General features: G+C 41.2%; 1 protein-coding gene across 1 annotated transcript in view; it reads right to left on the bottom strand.

Annotated features, from left to right (window-relative positions):
- PGR (progesterone receptor) overlaps nucleotides 1-15,299 on the bottom strand; it is a 37,986-nt gene extending 22,687 nt beyond the window's left edge. Inside the window, exons 1-2 of the mRNA NM_205262.2 lie at nucleotides 13,731-15,299; nucleotides 12,387-12,538 (exon numbers count right to left, since the gene is read on the bottom strand). Coding sequence (NP_990593.1) covers nucleotides 12,387-12,538; nucleotides 13,731-14,929 — 1,351 coding nt within the window. The 5' untranslated portion in view covers nucleotides 14,930-15,299. The remainder of the gene's footprint in view (nucleotides 1-12,386; nucleotides 12,539-13,730) is intronic.
- Nucleotides 15,300-21,456: the final 6,157 nt, after the last annotated feature.

Here is a 21,456-nt window from a genome sequence, read left to right as displayed (position 1 = left end):
TGACATGGAAACATAAAAGATATTTCCTTCAGGAGTAATAAAATGGATCAAAAAGATACAGATAAACTACAGGAAGTACCAACATCAGGGATGCTTCTCTGTGGCATACTGTAGAATGGACCTCCAAATATAAAAGACAACAACAGCACAACTCTTAGATTTGTACTTATTTCTAGATGGGTACTACTCTCAGTCAGCCATCTGATGTCCCCAGTAGCAAATAAATCTGAGGTGATTATTCTGCTCAGCTGCTGTTACTGTTTTCCTTATTACCCTGTTCCATCCTTTATCTGTACACAGTAAAGTAAGAAACTGTTCACCAATAAGTTTTCTAAATAGGAGAGAGACAGAAAGAAAATGAATTCCTCAGATGAAAAATCAGGAGATGAACACAACTCTGTTCTAACAAGAAGAAAAGACATGGTGCTAAACCACGTGAAACAGAATGAGTTTGCTTCTGTGGCAACATCTTCACGACAATTAATTTCCTCCTTACCTTGCCTGACTTTTAAGAACAACTTGTCTGGTTTTAATGAAAGAAATGTAATTGCTTGAAATTCATTTTTATAACAGTTTCTTTTGCTTTAGAAAACAACAGGTAAATAAAAGCTGCCTGGCATTTTAAATGTATTTATTAATGCTTTAAATCACAAGACATTCTCCTGTAATTTCTCCCATTACTCCTAATCCTAGATTTCTTCTCAAAGGAAACACTACCAAAATTAACTAAATGTATACAAATCTGTCTTGCTTTTGGCAGCAGACCATGAACAAAACACTTATTTTGAACACATCTTCCTCAAGATTTATTCGCAGCCTTTCCCTCATCTTACTTCGCCTTCATTAGCTACAAAACCACTCAGTCTTCTGAAAAGCAACAACAGCTTTAAGCCTCTGTTACTTAACATAAAATCTATGAAGCATGAGATTATCCCTGCATTATTGCATTCTGATGCTTTAATGAACAGTTAATTTCCAAATGAATGCTTAAGCATAAGGTCTAAGTTATATTTGTGGGTGTTTTGTAGTTTTGTTTGGCTTCTGTTCTCTGAAAAGCATCTCTTCTGGACATCCTTGTTTGGAAACTTTTTGAATTTATGCATGGTCTGAATCCATGTAGCCCACATCCAAGACCAAAAATAGATTATATATTTCCAGTAAATGCTCACGAGCAGCTCACAATGACATAGGCATTTGAGTTTTACTTTTCTTCCTATACTGACAAAAAAATGCTGATCTACCAAAGCTACTGTACTATCATGAAACACTGCTCTTCAAACACTCGAAGTGTTCACATGTTCTAAAATGAAGTCCCTATGTAGAATATGCTCTTGATAGCAGTAAGTGATGTGCATCCTCAGCATCCCAAGGGTGTGCTCTCACTGCTAAAAGAGGCAAAAAAACCACAGGTGGAAGCAGCAATGGCAACGGAAGTTAATAGCATGATTTATACTCATGCACATTTAAATTTGATGCTGCTAAAGAGTGTGAGACATTGAAAAACTTAATATTCATTGTTACACACATTTAATCTTCACTACAGCCCTTATAAACCTCGTCATAATGTAGGGTTTATCAACAGATCCAACTTCATCTTCAACTGAAAATGCAGGAACTACTTTAACACTACATAACAACTCACCAACTGCTTATGATAACTACAAAACACAACATTTTTTTTTTCAATTCTGCAGAGCAAACTGTAAATGAATGATAATTATGAAAACTGCTCTTGAGTATTTCTGTGTTGTAGGGAACACTCTGTCCAGTGCATACCATGAAATAAGGATTTGCTTTGATGTTCAAAAAGTACTATTTCATTCCCTTTTAATACATTATATTTGCAATTTACTAAAGACCAATGACACAGTATTTATTATATGTTTACCTCGTTTGTTTCTCCCACTAAGAAGAAACCAGAATCAAAAAAAGAAAAAAAAAAAAAAAAAAAAAGAAAAAAAAAAGGAAAAAAGGAAAAAGCCAACACCCTGCCCGCTAAACCCCCTTTATGGAGATAAAATCATGACTTTTAACACTTGTCAACCACTTCCTTATTTCAGGCTGTAAAGAAGCCACAACCACATCCCAAGTTTGAATTATACTTCACATGATTTTCCATTCTGCCCACCGCTACCCAACCTCTCGCTCAGCACCTCCCATCTTTGTGTGCATTCCACTGATTCTGATTTGGAATACAAATAATGTTCATTTAGTATTTCGTACAGTTTCACCTGTTAGAGCTTTTTTAGTTATCTCAGTCATCTGGTTGGATCTCATACAGATAGAATAATCTGAATAAATGATCACATTTGAAACTGTATCTGTTTTTCTGTTGTCCAGAGCTGGATTCTATTTTTATTACTCGATATTACTATTCAAGTACAGGCAACCATCTGAAGGACTGATTGTGTAGGAAATGGAAAACACGAAGATATTTGATTAAATGCCAAATTATGGTCTTCAGGATCACCTATATATTAATTGATTCACTTTAATATATGGGCATTGCAGTAATATTAAACACATGTACTGATGAAATATCCAAAGAACGCAGTCAAGACAAAATTCCTGCTCAACTGGCAGCTTGTCACTCAGTATATTTTATGTCATTTTAACTGGGAAAGGAAAACACAAAGACCAAAACAGCAGTGTAATCACTAGAGCCCAGTTCAGAAAGTAAAGATTTAAATTCATGTCTCTTACTAAAATATGAACCTAAATATCTCCTGGCAACCACCTCTTCCTAGGAAGTTTTCTCCCAGTGTTAATCTTCCAAAACACATTTATTTTTCTCCTATCCTTAAAAGTGCACATTATAGTTTTCTCTCAACCTCTCAAAGCTTCAGCTTGTAACTCAGATGTGAAGAAAACATGGAGATTTCATCTGTTACTCATACACTCCAGACTGTCATAGGATAGCACTCTTCTTAACCCCCATCTATATTCATTTATGTGAGTGAAGATGGAAGTTCTAATGCAAACAGGGAACTATAACTGTAAATCTGCACGAGTAACACAGAGAAATTCTGCATCAATATTAACTAAGCTGACTGACATACCTTAAGTCACTTAAAATCATTTGAGTGAACTACTGGAGTTGCTGAAATTTTGCAGATATGCAAAATATGGAAAATGTATCTGCACTGGGAGAAACACATGTAGGCAGCCAGTTATTTGTGTGAGTACATCTGTGCTGAGCTGCTGCCAGTCTGCACAGAAGCAACAGTTGTTTGAGAACTCTCATTTCCTACTGCCTACAAACAAAAACATTTTCTCAAATCTTCTCTCCCATAGCTGATTTTGTCTCCATGTACCACTCTTACCAAGCAACACCATCTTACAGAATCAGCCCATAACCATCACTGAACAACCACTGTTCACAACACACATCACAGTGTTTAAGAAATAAAAAAAAACAGATATATCTAAAATATCTAATATTTTAAAACAGTAAATGGCTACCATATCTCTTTGTGAATTATTTCATTGCCGAACACTTCCCAGCATTAACTTCTGCCTTTCTGAGAGCCAGATTCTGCTCAATATGCTCCTTACCTCTTAAAGTATTCTCCATATCATAAGAACTATTTAAAAAAAAAAATAAGAAAGTAGGTTTAAAAATCAAAGGAATTATTTGTTCACTAACCCACCATCAGTGTTTCCCATGGACCACAAAAATGGTTTCAAAACAATATGGAAAACAGTTGCACCTATGTGTACTAAAAACAGTGGTCCAGATGAAGGTTTTGTGTATACCTTTAACTCCTGAAAGCAAAGCTAATGTACCAGACAAGGATTACTCTGGATTTGAGCTGACTCTATCAGTGTTTCCCATCACCAGGCAAATAGTGCAGGCTTGTTCCTCTTCAGAAATAGGAAGTACAACTAGTTTGACTTTGATGTCATCTGAAACCACCATTTTTCCACTATTCTCATGTGCAAAACAGCAAATGTGTGCTGAGCTTGCCTCTCACTGTGTGTGTTTATGAGCACACATCTCAGAGAACTGGGCATCTATTCTACAGAGTTTGTCATATTGAGAATATGCCCTTCATGCACACCACTGCAATCTTCAAGATTTCACACACCTCAATTAATACTTAGCCATTATTTAGTACCAACTTCTCCACTGCACTAACATTTTCTCTACAAGATGAGACTGAAGTGAGACTTAGTCTCTAACTACTTAAGAACAAACCACATCTCTCACTGACCTTACCAAGTATAATCTGTTTATAAAAAGCTCAGTGCTTAGTGGGGGACTTCCATTAAATTCCTCTCTTTGACTGTCAGAATCAAAATTCACTTTTCCCAAATCTTAAGCAGGTGTCTGGACTAAAGGTCTACAAAGCACTTTTTTTTGCAGACAGGAAGAAATGAGAGTTTGCAAACAAGTGCACAGCTTCTGTGTAGGCTGGCTGCAGTTCAGCACAGATGCACTCACACAAATAATCAGCTATTCTATAAAGTCTATAAAGTAATATTAAAGACTTGCTATTGAAGTATATCTGCTTCACAGCAAAGGACTTATTATTCAGTGGATCAAAGAGGGCAAAGATCAGATAGAAGAGTAACTTGGGAGTATGTTCCATCCTGGAAACTCTTCTTCTCCTTGCATCAACATAGTTAAAAGTGAAAATAGTGAAGAGTGATTGCAGTCCAAGTAATCCAACAGCCTAGAAGTCAGTGTTGCAAGGACAGAAAGGTGTGTTTGACTTCCTCAAGGGACCAGAGATGATGGACACAGCTCCTACATTCTGTGTAACTGCCTTACCTCTTCCATGCACTCAGTGATGGGGTTTGCGAGCATAGCAGGTATCAGCAATTCCTTTGTGATGCTAATCCTTCACTGCTCTGCCTTAACTACATGTGATGAAAAAACAGGCTGAATTAAAATATTTTGTTTCAAAAAGAAAGCAAAACCATAAAATGTTCATTCCTAAGTCAAACTGAATGTATCTTATATTATACCTTACTTTGCTGAGCAGATTGACAGATCAACAAACAAAAATATATGTCCAGTCCGTTGTCTGTTGTTTAAGCATCTGTCAAATTTTGTTTGCTAAGTTAACAAAACATGTTTCTTTAAAAGGGAAGCTGCATTTTCAAAACTACCCTTGTTTTTCTTCTCTTGAATGAAACACCTCTAGTATCTGCACCATCCTTGACTGACCTTTGCTTTCCTTCTGCTTTATCCTGATCTGAAAATCTCCCTGCCTTCTGCTGCCAACACTGCAATGCCATTGTCTTCTTCCTTCCAAAATTACTTCTCTGGACAGCAACACACATATTGTTTTTATCTCCAAAACAGATCAATTAAGTTTAGCTACCCCATTTTCATTCACTTTTAGATAGTTAGAAGTTATAACCATTTTTAAAATATTTTTAATTTACGCATCTATTCCACCATTGACAACAGGACAAAAAAAAAAAAGAAGAAAAAAAATGTTCATTATATTAACCATTACATAACTGCAAAATCAGGATTACTCTTTCACATTGATTTTAGCTGCTTTTTTTCAGGTAACATCCTGAAAGACATAAAGACTTTCTGCCTAAGTAGAAAAACTGATAGCAGTAAAAATTCTGCATAGCCAGGATCTTTCAGAAAATCATGCTGGCTTCTACAAGTCAGCATCTCCAGTTTGTTTTATGGCAACGTGTCACAGTTGTTCCATGGTGTATGGGAACTGTTGAATCATGGCCTGTGAGGCAGATGATGGTGTATGGCAGTAGAGGTTGAACATTCCTGCCAATATTCCATTACATTTTGTTGCTGGGTGATAAACAGCAGCAGAGGGGTGGTGTGGCAAAATGGTGTCTGACACAGAAGTGCATATGAAGAAGAGCATCATCGTCATCAGTGGCATAGATAATGGCATCAAGTGCACCCTCAGCAAGTTTGCGGATGACACCAAGCTGAGTGGTGCAGTCAATACATTGGAAGGAAGGGAAGCCATCCAGAGGGAGCTGGGCAGACTGGAGAAGTGGGCCCATGAAAACATAATGAGATTCAGTAAGGCCAAGTGCAGGGTGCTGCACTTGAGCCAGGGCAATCCCAGGTATTTATACAGACTGGGAGAAGATCTCCTTGAGAGCAGCCCTGTGGAGAATGACCTGGTAGACGAGAAGCTGAACATGAGCCAGCAGTGTGCGCTTGCAGCCTGGAAGACCTACATTGTTCTGGGCTGCATTAAAAAAGGGGTGGCCAACAGGGAGAGGGAGGTGATTGTGCCCCTCTACTCAGCTCTTGTGAGGCTCCATCTGCAGTACTGCGTCCAGGCCTGGGGCTCCCAGTACAAGAAAGACGCAGAGCTCCTGGAACGGGTCCAGAGGAGGGCCACTAAGATGATCAGAGGGCTGGAGCACCTCTCCTATGAGGAAAGGTTGAGGGGATTGGGCTCGTTTAGCTTGGAGAAGAGAAGGCTCCGGGAGACCTCATTGGGGTCTCCCAGTACTTGAAGGGAGCATATAAACGTGAGGGGGGGAACAGCTGTTTATGAGGGTGGATAGTGATAGGACAAAGGGGAATGGTTGTAAAATGAGATAGGGGAAGTTTAGGTGAGATATTAGGAGGAAGTTTTTCACCCAGAGGGTGGTGACACACTGGAACAGGTTGCCCAAGGAGGTTGTGGATGCCCCATCCCTGGAGGCATTCAAGGCCAGGCTGGTTGTGGCTCTGGGCAGTTTGGTCTAGTGGCTGGCGACCCTGCCTATGGTAGGGGGGTTGAAACTAGATGATCATTGTGGCCCTTTTCAACCCAGGCCATTCTATGATTCTATAATTCTAAGAAAATGTATGGAAATGAATTGTGCCATGTGAAAAAATGGCACCCATTGACATTGTTTATGGAGACCAAACAGTGGATGTGAGCACAGTGAGGTGTTGGGTGGTGTGTTTCAGCAGTGGTCACAGCTCCACTGCTGCAGACATTTACAAGCACAGTATGTAGACTTTTGTTCATAGCAAGCAAATATGCATAGCTAATGGTTGTGACTATGTTGCAAAACAGTATTTTGTAGCTGAGAATTTTTTCTAACTAGTAGTATTATCATGCTCTTTGTATCTGTTGTAGTTTCCATGGAAATAAATAGGAGGCATTACTTTCAGAGCAACCTACATGTTTGCATTTTAGTCATCCCAACATTCAGATATCAGTGAAAATATTACAGCATATCATTTTGAAGTCTTCAATATATATTTTCCTCTTATTCTTTGGCTTGTCCTACAATTGAACCTGGGGGATAAGGTCACTCACTCTAAGAGTAATAAAAGCAGAAAAACAGAAATATTGGTAGAAGAAAGTAGAAATGTGTTTAAAAAAAAATAGTAAATAAATGAACAGATACTGCTGCCCCTAGATCAAAATATCCGAAGGACAACAAACTGCTTGAAAATCTTGAAGAAGGACTTCATTTGACTAACTGGATTCTCAAGTGTCGACACCCAGCAGAAGAAGTAACACACACTCCATTCTTGGGCATTAGAGGAAAAGCAGATGCTTCAGAATTTATTTTATCCTTGAGTGAATGTCTAAATTTGTGTTTTTTAATAGCATCTCTTCAAAGGATGCCTACAGTGATTAACCCAAATATGGATGTCCACACCATAAATGGCTTCAGCTTGGTGCAGCAATTCTCACATAAAACATTGTCTCTGCAGATAATGGAAGATTATGTAATTGTTTGAGTATAATAGGGTAATACTCTCCTGCGTCTCAGTGTAGCATGTAACTCCTATATTTTAACCGCAGCAGATTCCAGGTTGCTGAAGCGCACTCAAAAGTTAAAGGTTATTAAGCAACAGCCACTTGTCAGAACACAGGAGTTGCAACCAGTTATAAGAAAGAAACCTCTGAAGTGCAACCACGTATCGCTGTGCACAATGGCAGACTACCATACAAAGGATACTTCATTAAGTCTTCCAATTGATAGCCTCTGAAGAACCACTCCTTACCAGTAATCATTTTGCGGAACAGATATATAGAATGAGGAGATGGACACTGCCAAACTTAGATGCTTGTTTAGTGACCAGCAGTTTGACTAGAAATAGAATCACAGAAAGGCTCAGGTTGGAAGGGACCTTAAAGATCATCAAGTTCCAATCTCCCTGCCCTGGGCAGGGCTGCCAGCCACGAGATCACAATGCCCGATGGTTATTTAAAATAGCTGTTACATCTATTATGTAGCCTAAAAAGGTATTATCTACCTTTGTGGTGTGGGTGGGATTCATAACACCAAGAGCAGACTGCTCACATCATCACCTGACACTGCCTTTATGCTCAGTACAGAGAGCAGTTAGCATTAGAGTACTGTCATTTCATCCTGAGTAGATATCTGAAATAAGTCAGTGAATTACTTCCTAGAAGTTCCCACTTCTCTCCATTCACTATAAAATGAACTTCAGATGAGCAACTCAGGTTATTCCTATTGTGCAGATCTAAAGTTAGAACAAAGCAATCTCAGTAGTACAGAGCAGTCAGGTGCTGGTGCTCCGTACAGAAAGTGGTTTTACACAGTCTGAAAGAACTTCCGTTCCACCTGAAAAGATGCAATATTCAATACTGCTTCTAAACACGCCATGTGAAGTTAAGCCCAAAATTTGGCTAATTGACATTTCTGCAGCTGATGGCATTCTAAGCTGTCCCTATCAGGAAAGCAGTATAAAGGCATAATGAAAACAGCAAGCAGCCCAGCATCACTTAGCACCAGCACAAACAATCCTAGCACACACCATCATTGTGTTGTATGCAAACCAGCAAATTACTGTCTGCCAAACAACTGAGCAATGTATATTTGCATACGATGAAGATACAGTCATGTATCAGCACAGATCTTATTTCCCTTTTCATAAGGCAAATTCCTTGCTCTCACAAGTGAGATTTTCCAGTTGATTTTCAGGACCTACATGGAGGTTATTTCAAATGTTTGAGTTTGAAAATAAATTTACTGTACGTTACCATACTTTGGTCACATGCAAAATAAAAATGTTTAATAATACAAAATAAATTAATTGAAAAACATCCGTATTTCTCAACACGCAGTATGCATGCCTTCTCTGCTTCATGCAGTGTTCACAGCTGTCAGGTATACAGTACACACTGCACCAAATTTCAATCCCCAGACCCTGGAAAGTGAGATTAAAAAATGGAAAAATCCGAAGAATTAGGAGAATGAGAACTTTTTATAGTTGATACCTTAATTTCATAGATGAAAGGGTCTGTACAGTACAGCACAGCACAGCACTTCACTGCCCTTCCAAAGAGGGTTTTCTATCAGTGGCTGGGTTGTTTTAATCAATGTTTGGCGTGCTGTGCTGTTTTTTAAGCTACGGAAAAGCACAATTGTAGCAATATTCCTTATGCACAGTATTTCAGTACGTATGTAGTGAATCACACTTCCATCATAAACTGCTTGTACACAGCACAAGTCAGATAAACCTTATCAGAAAGGCTGCTCAAAACAACAGTCAGTCTTCACAGCATAGACATAGTTCATCCTTAATTCAGCACCCTCCTCTACCAATATGCAGAGACAGTGAAAACTCTGATGGAAACTACTTTTTATCCAGCAGAATTTGGCAAATTTAGGTCTCAGAGAAAAGTCCATATCTCACCAGCCAAGCATTAGTTGCTGCTGCTGTGGTTGAACACGCTCCCTAACACTGCTACTCGTACAGTGCTCTTACCCTGAACTTGAAGCACATACTTAAACTAGACAAATCTGCCATATAACCTGTTGCTGTAGGGTCCCAGACATTCAAAGAAAGTTAATGAGTTAATTCCTAACTCATCTGCTGCAATGTCATGTGTTTATGTTGGCCTCAAACACTTCTGGTTCACACAACCACTCGTTGCTGTGTCAAAGGGCAAAAGAAGGCAAACACATTTATAAATATAAAGCAAAAATTAACAGCATTACACAGTTTTATGTGGAGATACCTATGTAAGATATTAAAGACCATTTGTCAGTTTAGAGAAAAATAAGGAAGAGCTCACTTCCTAAACTTCATTTTCCTATAAGCTAGGCTGGCAATTCTATAACAATTTTTTGTGACCATAAGTTTGATATACTGGTAGCACTTAAAAAATGTCTGACCACCAACAGCAAATCATTTTGCACATACAGTAATTCTGTATACTTTAAAGCATTTTAAATCTTAACTCTGAATATTCTTTGATTGAAAACATTTTAAATCTTAACTCTGAATATTCTTTGTTTGGCAACTTCAAACTGCCTGTCACCCTCAGCTCTCAAAAACAAATGTTACTGCCACATCAACTTACTGAATTCAGGTTTGTGTTTTCAGTTTTCTTCTCTAAGTATAAATAAAAGTAACTTCTATTATTTTCTTGATAACCAAGTGAAATCTTTGAGTATTTTTAAAAACCTTTGCAATTTGTTTGTAGAATTGAATCAATGGATTCATAAATCAATCCTTTGCAGGTAACCAACAAAAAACGACTACTCCTGAATGCAGAGAAACAATTCTTAAAATACCAGTGTTTTTATTCCATATCTGCATTTTCTCCTCCCCACATCCAGCACTACCTTTTTTCCACATCTGTTCTTCTGCATCCTCCCCACTCCCACTAAAAGCCTTGCAGTTTGGGTTTACTGGTTGGGATTCTGCTTCGAACGCAATATACTTATCATACCGAGACCATCACTTTATTTATGCATATAGGCACATATAGCAAGTCAGGAACCCAAATAACAAAAGCTTTGCTAAATCGTATAAACATATAAGAATTTATTGCCAACATTCTAAAATAATTTAAATCTATAATTTCACCTTAGTTATCCTCATACAGTTCCGGCCCACTGACACAATATACAGACATCCGTCAGCTCTAATCAAATTAAATCATACTCAGCATAGAAACTTTCCTAGATTCACCTGCACAGCTTCAAACAGTTATTTCGAAAAGATTAGATTCGGAAAATGGAGTTTTCTGGATAACATGATGGTCAATTTCATCCCAAAAGAAGTACTTATTTAATACTGTACTTCCTACAGAGTAGGGATAAGTAAAATGAATTATATATGAACAGTGGGTTTTGTTGGGGAAAAAAAATGCACTTGCTATGAGATTTGAAATGGCCAACATACGTGAGATTACATAACTAATTAGAATAGAAAATACACATTTTCTGACTAACCCAATAGTACTATATTTTGTCCCATGTCATGTATGCACTTGACAACTGTGCAACAGTATGAAAGAGAAATCTAAATACAGCAAATCCAGCAGGTAGCACAAGTAATCTATTTTGAACATTTTTTTTTAATTTCTTGTAGCATTCTGTACTTTATGGGAAGTATATAAAAAATAAGGCTCAGATGATGAATTTGCACTCAAAAATTCTAACACCTTATTCGCACAAATAATTCTTAAAGAAACATGGAGAGGAGCATTACATTCTTTAAAGGTACATCAAGCATTCCTGCTCCAAAAAAAATGAAGGGAAAGGAGATATTCTGTAAGAAAAAAGTCTCAACTGAATTTATTAATTTGGCTCTGTGAATTTTAAGCACTGTTTTCATTTGTATTTAAAATCAAAATATTCTTTTTCTTTTTAAAGAGGAATAATTTGTCACCTTTATTTCTGACTAGAAAGAAGTGAAGAAGTACTTCAAGTGTAAATGAAATTAGAGATCGATCTATAAATGAGATTATTCCAATGCTAATTATTATATTCTGCACTTCAGTGAAAATAAAGGAGTCCATCGTTTTAAACAACTCCCTGCAGAATTGCAACTAATGCATAAGTCAGGTAACCCCATTTGTTCATCTATCTGATGTTCACTTGGCATCTTCCCTATAAAGCTTAATTTATAGTTTCTGTTGTCACAGTTCAGCTTTGCGAGGTTGTTGTCCATTCTTTTAATATTCTTACTTAAACAAAACAAACTTTAAACAAAACAAAACAAACAAACAAACAAAAAAACAACGTATTTGTTCACTGTAGGATCAGACTTTGGAAAAAGACTTAAAAAATGATAGGTATGAAGCAGCTAGGTAAAAACCAAGCTTTTTGATAGTCTAACTGTACTGACCTTCTCTGTATGTCTATATCAGTGATTAGCATTCTGCTAATACAGCTTTTTCATAAATATTCAAGGAAAACAACCTCAAAACATTTCCATCAGAAACCCACGTGACCTCCTAATATTTATATTATAAGGAAAGTAAAAAAAGAATACCAGTGAAATCAATGATTAAATAATTTAGTATTCACTGTAATACTTAAATAGAGTTGCCAAAACAAAAAAACGACAGTAATCATGTTTTCAAAGATTATCAGTAAGTAAAGGATACATTATTTGCAGAACCTAGAAGGGACTAGTTAACATAATTAGGAACAATGGTATGATATAGTACCTTCCATTGCCCTTTTAAAGAAGACTTTACAGCTTCCACAGGTGAGTACTCCGTAGTGGCAACCAGAAGCCTCATCACCACAGATGAGACAAATCTTCTGGGGTAGCGATTCAAAGCTGTACTGGGAGCTCTGGCTGGTTTCTGTGTCTGGCCTTGAAAAGCAAAAGAAGAGAAATGAAACATCCAGATTTGCAACAGTTAGCAACTTACCCAAATTAATCAGTTCTACAGTAAAAACTTCCTCTATAGAAGATCAAGGAGAAAGAGCAGCACTGCCTTTCTGCTTAAGGCTTTCTCTACACCAGGATAAAAGGCACATTTGTAATAGTGTCTAGTCATTGAAAATAGTTTTGATAAAAAGGTACAATTTGGGCAACTGTCAAAATGTTCCATCTTCTTCAGCTCAAGTCTTCCGAGCAAAGTCATACTGATACATCTTTTCCTCAACACAGCATGGCACAGAGATGGAACCAATTAGAAATCAACTGAATTTCAAAGCTTCCTTCACATAGGAAATAACAAAGTTTTATCTCTGTTAGAAAAATCCTCAATAACCAGCATGTCACCTCCTGGTCAGCTGCTGCTGTTGATCAGTAGGCAATTCAGTGGGCAGGTTATGGCAAGTGACAAGTGAAAAGCCAAAAGTGAAAAGGCAAAAGTGAAAAGTATTGCTATGCATCTTGTCAAGAAAAACAAACTAAGAACAATCTAGCTAATCGGTAAGATAAAATCCAGGTATTTCCATTCAAATGGTAGTACTGCATATTTACAAGTATTTCTAGGTAATGCATAATGCCTTGGCATACAGTAAGCCATTTCATTCTAGCAAATCAACATGCACAAACAAAATGTTCCACTTTTTTATGTGAAATTGACTACTTTTTCTCAAATCAGAACTCCTATTCTGAAGAATATTTGGGTTTTTACCAACACAGTCCACCTGCCAGTTCAGACATCAGCAACACTGATGCCGTTCCCCCCTTCTTTGTGGCTGGTGACTTCTTAAGACATCGCACTGAGCAACCACAACAGGAGTGCTGCTTTTCTCAGATTGTAACTGCGCCCACAAGAGCATCAGCTGCAAAATTAAAGAAATAATATCCCCTCTGGCTTCCCACCAGTGCTGGCATACCCCAGCACGCATCAAAACACAGGAGAAAAGGGAAACGCAGCCCCAACGACCGTCTAAACACGGAGCCGAAGGGGTGAAACGCCGTCCCGCCGTGCTTCGGCACCTGTCTGACTTCCAGCGCCCCACAGGAGCACCTCCGTGGCCGCGCCTCGCCCCTCGCTACTGCCCAGCTTCGCCGAGGAGAACCGCGGAGCTCAGCCCCGCGCCCTTACCGCACGTAGCCGAGGTAGGGCGGGCACAGCTGGGGCAGGCCCTCCTTCAGCACGGCCGCGGGGAAGCCCAGCGCCTGGTGGTGCCCGTTGAGGCCCAGCGGCGAGTAGAGGCCGGGCGGCGCGGCCGAGGTGGACGGCAGGCTGTCGGGGGCCGCGGGCGGCCCGTATGCGCCGGGCAGGAGGGGCGGCTCGGCCTTGTAGAGGACGCACTCCAGCGAGGGCTCCTGCCCGGCCCGCGGGGGCTGCGCGAAGTCGGCGGGGGCGGCCTTGGCGCCCAGGAACGGGGGGGGAGCGGCGGGCAGACCGACGCCCTCCTCCTTGATCTTCAGCGCGCTCTGGAACTCGCCGTAAGCGAAGGGGCCCTCCTTGCCGTCGGGCGGCGGGTAGCCGTACTCCGCCAAGTCCGCGGCGGGGACGGAAGGCGAGGAGCGCGGCCCGAAGGCGCTGCCGTCGTACGCCGCCTCCACGTCCAGCAGCTGCCGCGTGCGCGAGGCCAGGAAGGCAGAGTTGAGCGGCAGGATGGGCACGTGCAGGTAGTCCTGCCCCGCGCCCGGCTCCACGGCCGCCGGGGAAGCAGCCGCGGCGGGCGCCAGTCCGCCTTCTCCGGGCCCCGCGTCCCGCTCCGGGAAGCCGCGCTCCTCGGCGCCGGGCAGCCCCGGCGCTCTGTTCTCGCTGGCGTCCTCGGGTCCCGGACGCGCTTTCACGGCGACGTTCAGGGAGTCGGCGCCCGGCCACAGCGGAGCCCCGGGTCGCGGCTGCGAGGGACCGGGAGCCCCCGGGCCGGCGTCCACAGCCTTCTGCTCGGGGCCGCGGCTCATCGGGGCGACGGGCACTTCCGGCACCTCCGGCCCGAATAGGGACCAGGGCGCGGCATGGGCTGCGGGCGCCAGGAAGGTGTCCAGGACGCTGTCCAGACAGTCCTTGGAGAGCGAGCCGCCGCCCGGCCGGTACGAGGGGCAGTCCCGATCCTCCTCCTCCTCCTCTTCCTCCTCCTCCCGCTGCTGCGGTTCTTCCTCCTCCTCCTCCTCCTCGTTCTCCTCCTCCTCCTCCTCCTCGTCGCTGCTTCTGGGGTAGAGCAGCCCGTCCAGGGCGACGTCGATGCCCTCCGCTTCCCCGCGGCTGGGGGGAGCCTGCAGCAGGACCGCCCCGTCTCGGGCGGACGAAGGCGCTCGGGTCTCCTTGCTCTTCACCTCGGTCATGCTGCCCGGAGCAGCGCTGGACGCCGCCAAACCTCCGGCGCGGCTCCTCGCGGCCCGGACGGGGCTCCCGTTCACATGGCGCTGCGTTCCGAGGAGCCCCGACCGTGCGCCGATCGCCGCCCGGACGGTCCTGCGGAGGGGAGAGCGATCTGAGCGTCAGCCGTCTTCCGAGGGGCAGCGAGAGGGCGGGCGGGGACGGCGCCTCGTCCCCCGCTGCCCGCCCTGCTCCTCGCCGCGCTCCCCTGGACGCTCCCCGTCCCGCCGCCGCCCGTACTGCTGAGAGGCGCCCGGGTTCGCCCCTCCCGCTTCCCCCGCTGCCCCCGGCAGGCAGCCGCCTTCTCGCCCCTTCGGCGCTCGGCTCTCGGGCACCGGCGACTCCCTCCGGCAGCTCCCGGCACGGCCTGGCCCCTCCTTCGCTCCGCCTGCTCCGACCCTCCCACCGCTCCCGTTCCCTCTCGGCTCCGCTCTTAGCCGCCCGGCCGCCTCCTGCCTTCGCAGCCCCATCTCACCCCGTCTCCCGGCTCTTGCAGGTGTCCGTCCTGGTCGAGGAGTGCAATACTGGCTGCACTCAGGCTGGGCAAATCGCTGTTACGGAGCGCGGGGAGGAAGATATGTCCTCTCCTTCCTGGTTCTTCACCCTCTCTTTCAGACGTTTGCTGTGTTTTTCAGGTTTAAGTTCCTGTACGCCCTGTTAGCATGAATACATCTTCCATTTTCCAGTAGCAAAGAAACCAAGACACTATAAAACACTTTACATCACATTATGGGACCTCTGAAATACCTTACAGCAGAGCAAGTAAAAGGGTTTTGGAAGAAAATACGGGAGAAAAAAATAATAATAATGAAGCATTCTGTGCTTCTAATACTTTAATTACATTGTTGAAGTGAAGAAAGGGCGTTTTGAATGGACCTGGGGCTGGCCTTGCAGGGCTGGCCGGCTGCCTTGTGTGCACCAAGTTCCAACCTAGCCCAAATTACTTAAAACCAAGTTGTCTGTTCATGGCTGTTTGTGTGAATTGCTGGCTCGGTGGAGGAGCATGTTCAGCTTGATAACACTATTACTAATTCAAATGCATACACACGCATACACATATATAATTTGCATTATATAGCAGTCTCCGAAAACAAGATGATTTTTAGAGATACAAAAAGTAAGTTAGCCCAGGAGTAGCCCTTCTGGCTTTGAATAGAATCAGTGTATTTTTTATTCAGAGACGTAAATTGTTACAAGCTTGCTTGTGCCCTGTGAGTAGAACATGCTTCTGTGAAAGGACATCTTTCTCAAAAACTCTTATCAGCATGAAATAGTTCCTATTGTTGATTTACTTTTGGAGTATTCTCAGATTGCAAAGGACAGCTTTGAGGGGAAGAAAACAACTTCTTGAAAGTATTTCAGTGGTCTGAAAGCTAACATCAGAAATGCAGAGCAAGCTTATAGAAAAAGTAGCTTCAAATAAATTTTATTCAGAGCAGTGTGTATGTTCTGTATTATTCTTGGCAAAATAGTACTGTGTGATAGGCTGCTTTGGAAGTCTGTATTTTTTTCTTTTCCTTTTAGGAATATAAATACATTTATAGTCTTTTTTTTTTTTCCCTCTCCTCTCCTCTCCTCTCCTCTCCTCTCCTCTCCTCTCCTCTCCTCTCCTCTCCTCTCCTCTCCTCTCCTCTCCTCTCCTCTCCTCTCCTCTCCTCTCCTCTCCTCTCCTCTCCTCTCCTCTCCTCTCCTCTCCTCTCCTCTCCTCTCCTCTCCTCTCCTCTCCTCTCCTCTCCTCATCATATTTTGACCATAGCTTACATTTAAAAAATAGATATCACATAGGCACCTCTCTGTATGTTCCTGAAATTCAACAGTATGATACACATCATGCTTGCTATATATAGGAACATTTCTCAAAAGTGCCTCACCCTGTTGATACTGTGTAGAACTGCTTGACCAGCAAGCAGCAAGAAGCAAAGGCAATGTCTTTGAAAAGCATGTCAGGGGAGCAGATGTTCAGAGGCTGCCTGCAGATGACAGCTCTGTAATGTTATGACGTAGTATTACAACAAGTAATTAATTTGAAGTGCTTCTCTGACTACCAAGTTTCTTTCTTAATGCTACAGTATTTCTCCCTCCTCCAGGTCCTTTCCTCAGAAGAGGCATCTCCCTGTCTCTACTGTTCATCTCCATGTCCATTTTGGTTTTCCCCTGATATTTTCATGCTTAGTCAGCTAACTGACATGCCTATTTCTCCCCACTACCTTGCTTTCTCATTTCCACTTCCCCAAATGCATGCCATACTCATGCCTTGCCTCTGTACTCCAATGAAATGTGCTCCCCAGACTTGTTTCCCTACAGTGACCTCCCTCTTGCCAATGCTTCAGACCCACAAAGGGTGAGGAGGCACCAAGCTGGGGTTCCTGGAAGGAAAGCAGGACCACGTGCTTCCTATGAAGCCAACTTACTGCTGCTGATGACTTGACTTTGACTGCTACAGCTCTACACTAACAAGTCCGTGTGACTCTGAACACCTGAAAATTCACCAGAAAGATAAATTTTTATCACTTGCATTATTTGCCTGAATGTTAGCCATTGAATATTGTCTATGTTTTCCTTCCTAATTTCCTTTTTGTGAGTTACCAAATATACTTAACTCTTTAGTGCTGAATTCTTGTTGTTTAAGGAAAACTTTTTGTGTTATTAATCTTCAGAACATTTGTAGGGCTTTGATTTATGCTGACTTCATATAGTTTCCTTGAGCGTTCACTGGCAATGTTTTTCAATTTTCTCTATATTTTTCTGCCCACAATCTTCATTCATTTCATTTTGCCGTGTTCTCACATCATATCTGTGCTCTCCTTGGCATTACTCTGGTATTACAAGTCTTTCAGTGAGAACATTTAACAAATGCCTTGTCAAACTTATTATAGTGTCATCCATTTTGATATTTTGATCTATTCATTCTGTTTTCTCATTTTACTGTGGCTATCACTACTATGGAAAAACAGATAGATCTTGTTATAGTATTTCCTCAGCATGGTTGGTTTGGTTTGGCTTGGCTTTCAGGACTATTTCAACCATTAAAACTGATACTGGCATTTTCACTTTAGACCTAAAAATGACACCTAATAGTCAGTATATCTATCTATCTATATCTCTCTATATATATATCTTTCCCAAATATATGAATTTTTAGAAGCAGAATGAACAGATTTGTACTTCGGTGTAGACCTATTCTGAACTGAACTCTAAAACATTGAAGGATTTCATTGACAGTGTTGCATTTCTTGAAATTCAACTAAAATCTGCAAATATTTATTGATAGTTCTGATTATTTGTTGTGGCTCTTTGCTCCGTTCAAAAACTGTAGGAACAGGAAGAGATGCTTTTAGCACAATTCAGCTTTCCTGCTTTACAGTACAATTCCTCTGTAAAATGTCACCAGGAATGGTAATAGATCTGTACTGGCAACTTTCATGGTAAAGCTGCAAGTTTGCATTTAGTTCTTTAAGCAGTTCCTGAAAATTTGTTTGAATGTTCAGATGTTCAATATACGGCCTCCTTAAACAGCTTCTATGTACTTCAAAATCCCAAACCTCTACTTAAAGTAATCTTGAAATGTGGCCTGGAGGTCAACAAAATCCATTTTTCTCAGCTCTATTTCTCTGATTGAAGTGTAGCGTTATTCTCAAGAGTGCTCCATATAAACAGTGCCATAAATTAGTGACTTAGTGTTTATATGTGGAAAAGAATGGGTTGATTACGCTAGAAACTGCAAATTACTGCTGTAGTCCATGGAGACATTTCTTATGGTGGCCACAGTGTTGTCCTGCACAGGGTTTTTGAGAACAGAGTGTAGTAGTTAAAAATACTTGCTGATTTTTTCATAGTTAATCAATGCCTGACAATTGTCTTACTATTATTTGTGGTTTTTTTAGGATATGATAAATCTAAAGATATGTTTCTTTTTTTTTTTTTTTTTTTTTAAGAAAGAGGAAGAGAGAATATCTGCTACAAAAAAAGCTCATGAGCTCATGAGAAAGAAAAGAAAAGCAACTTTCCTAAGTGTTCTGGGAGAGGCTTAGAGGTTTCTGCTGCTATCAGAGAAATTATATTTTTGTCTAAAAAATACATATATGTATCTCTGTAACTGCATCTTGCACTTTCTACTCTACAAAAATAATCCAACTTTTCCTCATTTACTGTAGAGGATAACAAAACAGTTGTGTCATGCAAATAACAGCACATTCTTGGTATGCTATGGTTCTTAGAGAAATGTGCTTCTGTGGCTGCATCTCTAAGTAAATATTTACAGACTGTTAAATTCCACTTGAATTGGGATGGCAGCAAACATTAAATATGTCTTCTGTCTCAAGAGCTCCTCAGTTTTGAAGTAGCAGTTGAGTAACAAGAGCATCTAGCACTGGGGATGCTGTCTGATCATAAACATTCACATTTGAGCTGGGTGATTCAGTTTCTGTAGGCAGGTAGGAGTCATAGGTATCTGTCGAGATGGTTCAGTTCAACTTCTGAACTCTGAAGAGAGAATTATGTGTTATTTATCTTTAATAGATATAAAGGACTTCTATGATCTGAAGAACTGATTACGAGCCAGGAACCTAATCTTTTTTTTTTCTTTTTTTTCTTTTTTTTTCTTTTTTCTTTTTGGCGTTGCAATGTCTTGGACTGAAGCTTAAAATAAAGAGAATCAATATACTCTACTATAGGAATCGCAGTTTTGGAAACTATGCTGTAAGCATATTTTTTTCCCCTAAGAAGGGCCTACATTGTTGCTTTCTGCAAGATGCCTACTACAACACTACATGAGGAAATTAGTCTCTGTGGTCTGTTATCTGGTGTTCTGTTAGCTTAACTTAAACCACCAGATTAAAAAACAAGAAAGCTTTCAAAATTGTTGACTTACTAATCGCAAAGGTGGACCCAAACAAGTGCAAATGGGATCTGCAAACAGCAAGGTAGGAGGCAAAGAAAGCAAACAGTAGAGTTATAAAAGGAGATGAGGAAAAGGAAGCGAATCATAGTGCACATTACAGTATTTCTTGCACTCGTGCACAGAAGTTGCTGCAGGGTTGGTATGGATATGGAAGATGAAGTGGGCTCTGAGACACTTTTATCTTTATAAATTGTCCAAGGGGAGGAAATAAATGCACACTGAGTTATATTCATGAAAGTGATAGCTTCTCCTGAGACAGAAGCCATATATTTTTGTTTCATTTGTTTGTGTGTGCTTTGGGAAATCTTTACTTAATGACAGATTATTATACTTTTGTAGCTGAGAAAATAAGCAGGAGCCCAAGAGGTGAGAAAACAAAGGAGACGAGAGGCATCTTCTGATGTTATTCTCTACAGAGAGTGCTGTTGCTTGCTGGATGAACACCTCAAAGCCTTTCCAAATACTTTGTCCTCTGGCTTTCAATTAATGCATCACCTCAGGGTACTGGAGGGCACATAGAATCACAGAATCATTAAGGCTGGAAAAGACCACTAAGATCATCTAGTTCAACCATTAACCTATCCTCACCACAACCACTAACCATGTCCCTCAGTGCCACATCTCCATATTTCTTAACACCTCCAGGGACAGTGTCTCCACCACCTCCCTGGGCAACCTGTGCCAATGCCTCACCAGTCTTTCGGAGAAGATATCTTCCCCAGTATCCTACTTGAAATGCTATATATCCATGTGCTGTTTACCCCTCATGGCATAAGTGCGAGACCTTTAGCTAAACACACTAACTTTCTCAAAGTGACTTTGTTGCTGCATTATCTGGCTTGTTTATATAAAATATGATATTTAATTTTCTGTATATGTGAAATGTGCATTTCAGTGCATAAAGCAGTTTTGCACATAAAACTGAACCCAGGTAGGATGAGATAACTAACTCTCTAGCACTTCAACATTCATGAGAGTGTATTTTAACAAGATTTGTGTACTGGCTGAAGAGTAGGAAGTTGCTACCAGTGATACTGAACAGATGTTAAGCGTTTCTGAAAGTCAGAAATAAAGTCGGTCATATTTCTTCAGAAGTATTAAAACTAATGTTGTGCTGAAATGGTGAGTTTTGAATAGTCAGAAAAAATGTGTGGAATCTCAGGAGATGCTGAGTTTGCTAGTGAAGTTGAAGAGTCAAATTGATGTTAAAGTATTATCAACATGAAGATCAAACAAGGACTGAATCTAAGCTGCAGCACTTCCTGAAGAGCTGGCTGAAGTGAAGCTGGCCTTACATCTGAGCTGCATGGTAAGTAGAAGTAGGCAGGATGTTTAGTTCTGTGTAGTCATTGTTACCATCTATAATTAGGTAACAGAGACATCCTCCCTATGCAAGTTCAGATGGCCTCAGCAAGGGTTAATCTTGCATCTGCTTATTATACACCAAAGGTTTTCTTACTGATTCTTCTCACAGTCTAATTTTTTACTGAGGATTTTGGTTGTCCAAGGATGTCTCAAAATTGACTCTTCAGCCTTAGTATATTAGCAGACTCCACTGAATTATCAATTTCAATAACCCTAGGTTAGAGGAAT

This window comes from Gallus gallus, chromosome 1 (assembly GCF_016699485.2).
Source record: "Gallus gallus isolate bGalGal1 chromosome 1, bGalGal1.mat.broiler.GRCg7b, whole genome shotgun sequence".
NCBI classification, from domain to species: domain Eukaryota; kingdom Metazoa; phylum Chordata; class Aves; order Galliformes; family Phasianidae; genus Gallus; species Gallus gallus.
Note: the sequence above shows the minus strand (reverse complement) of the source record. Positions and strands in the feature narration are given on the sequence as shown.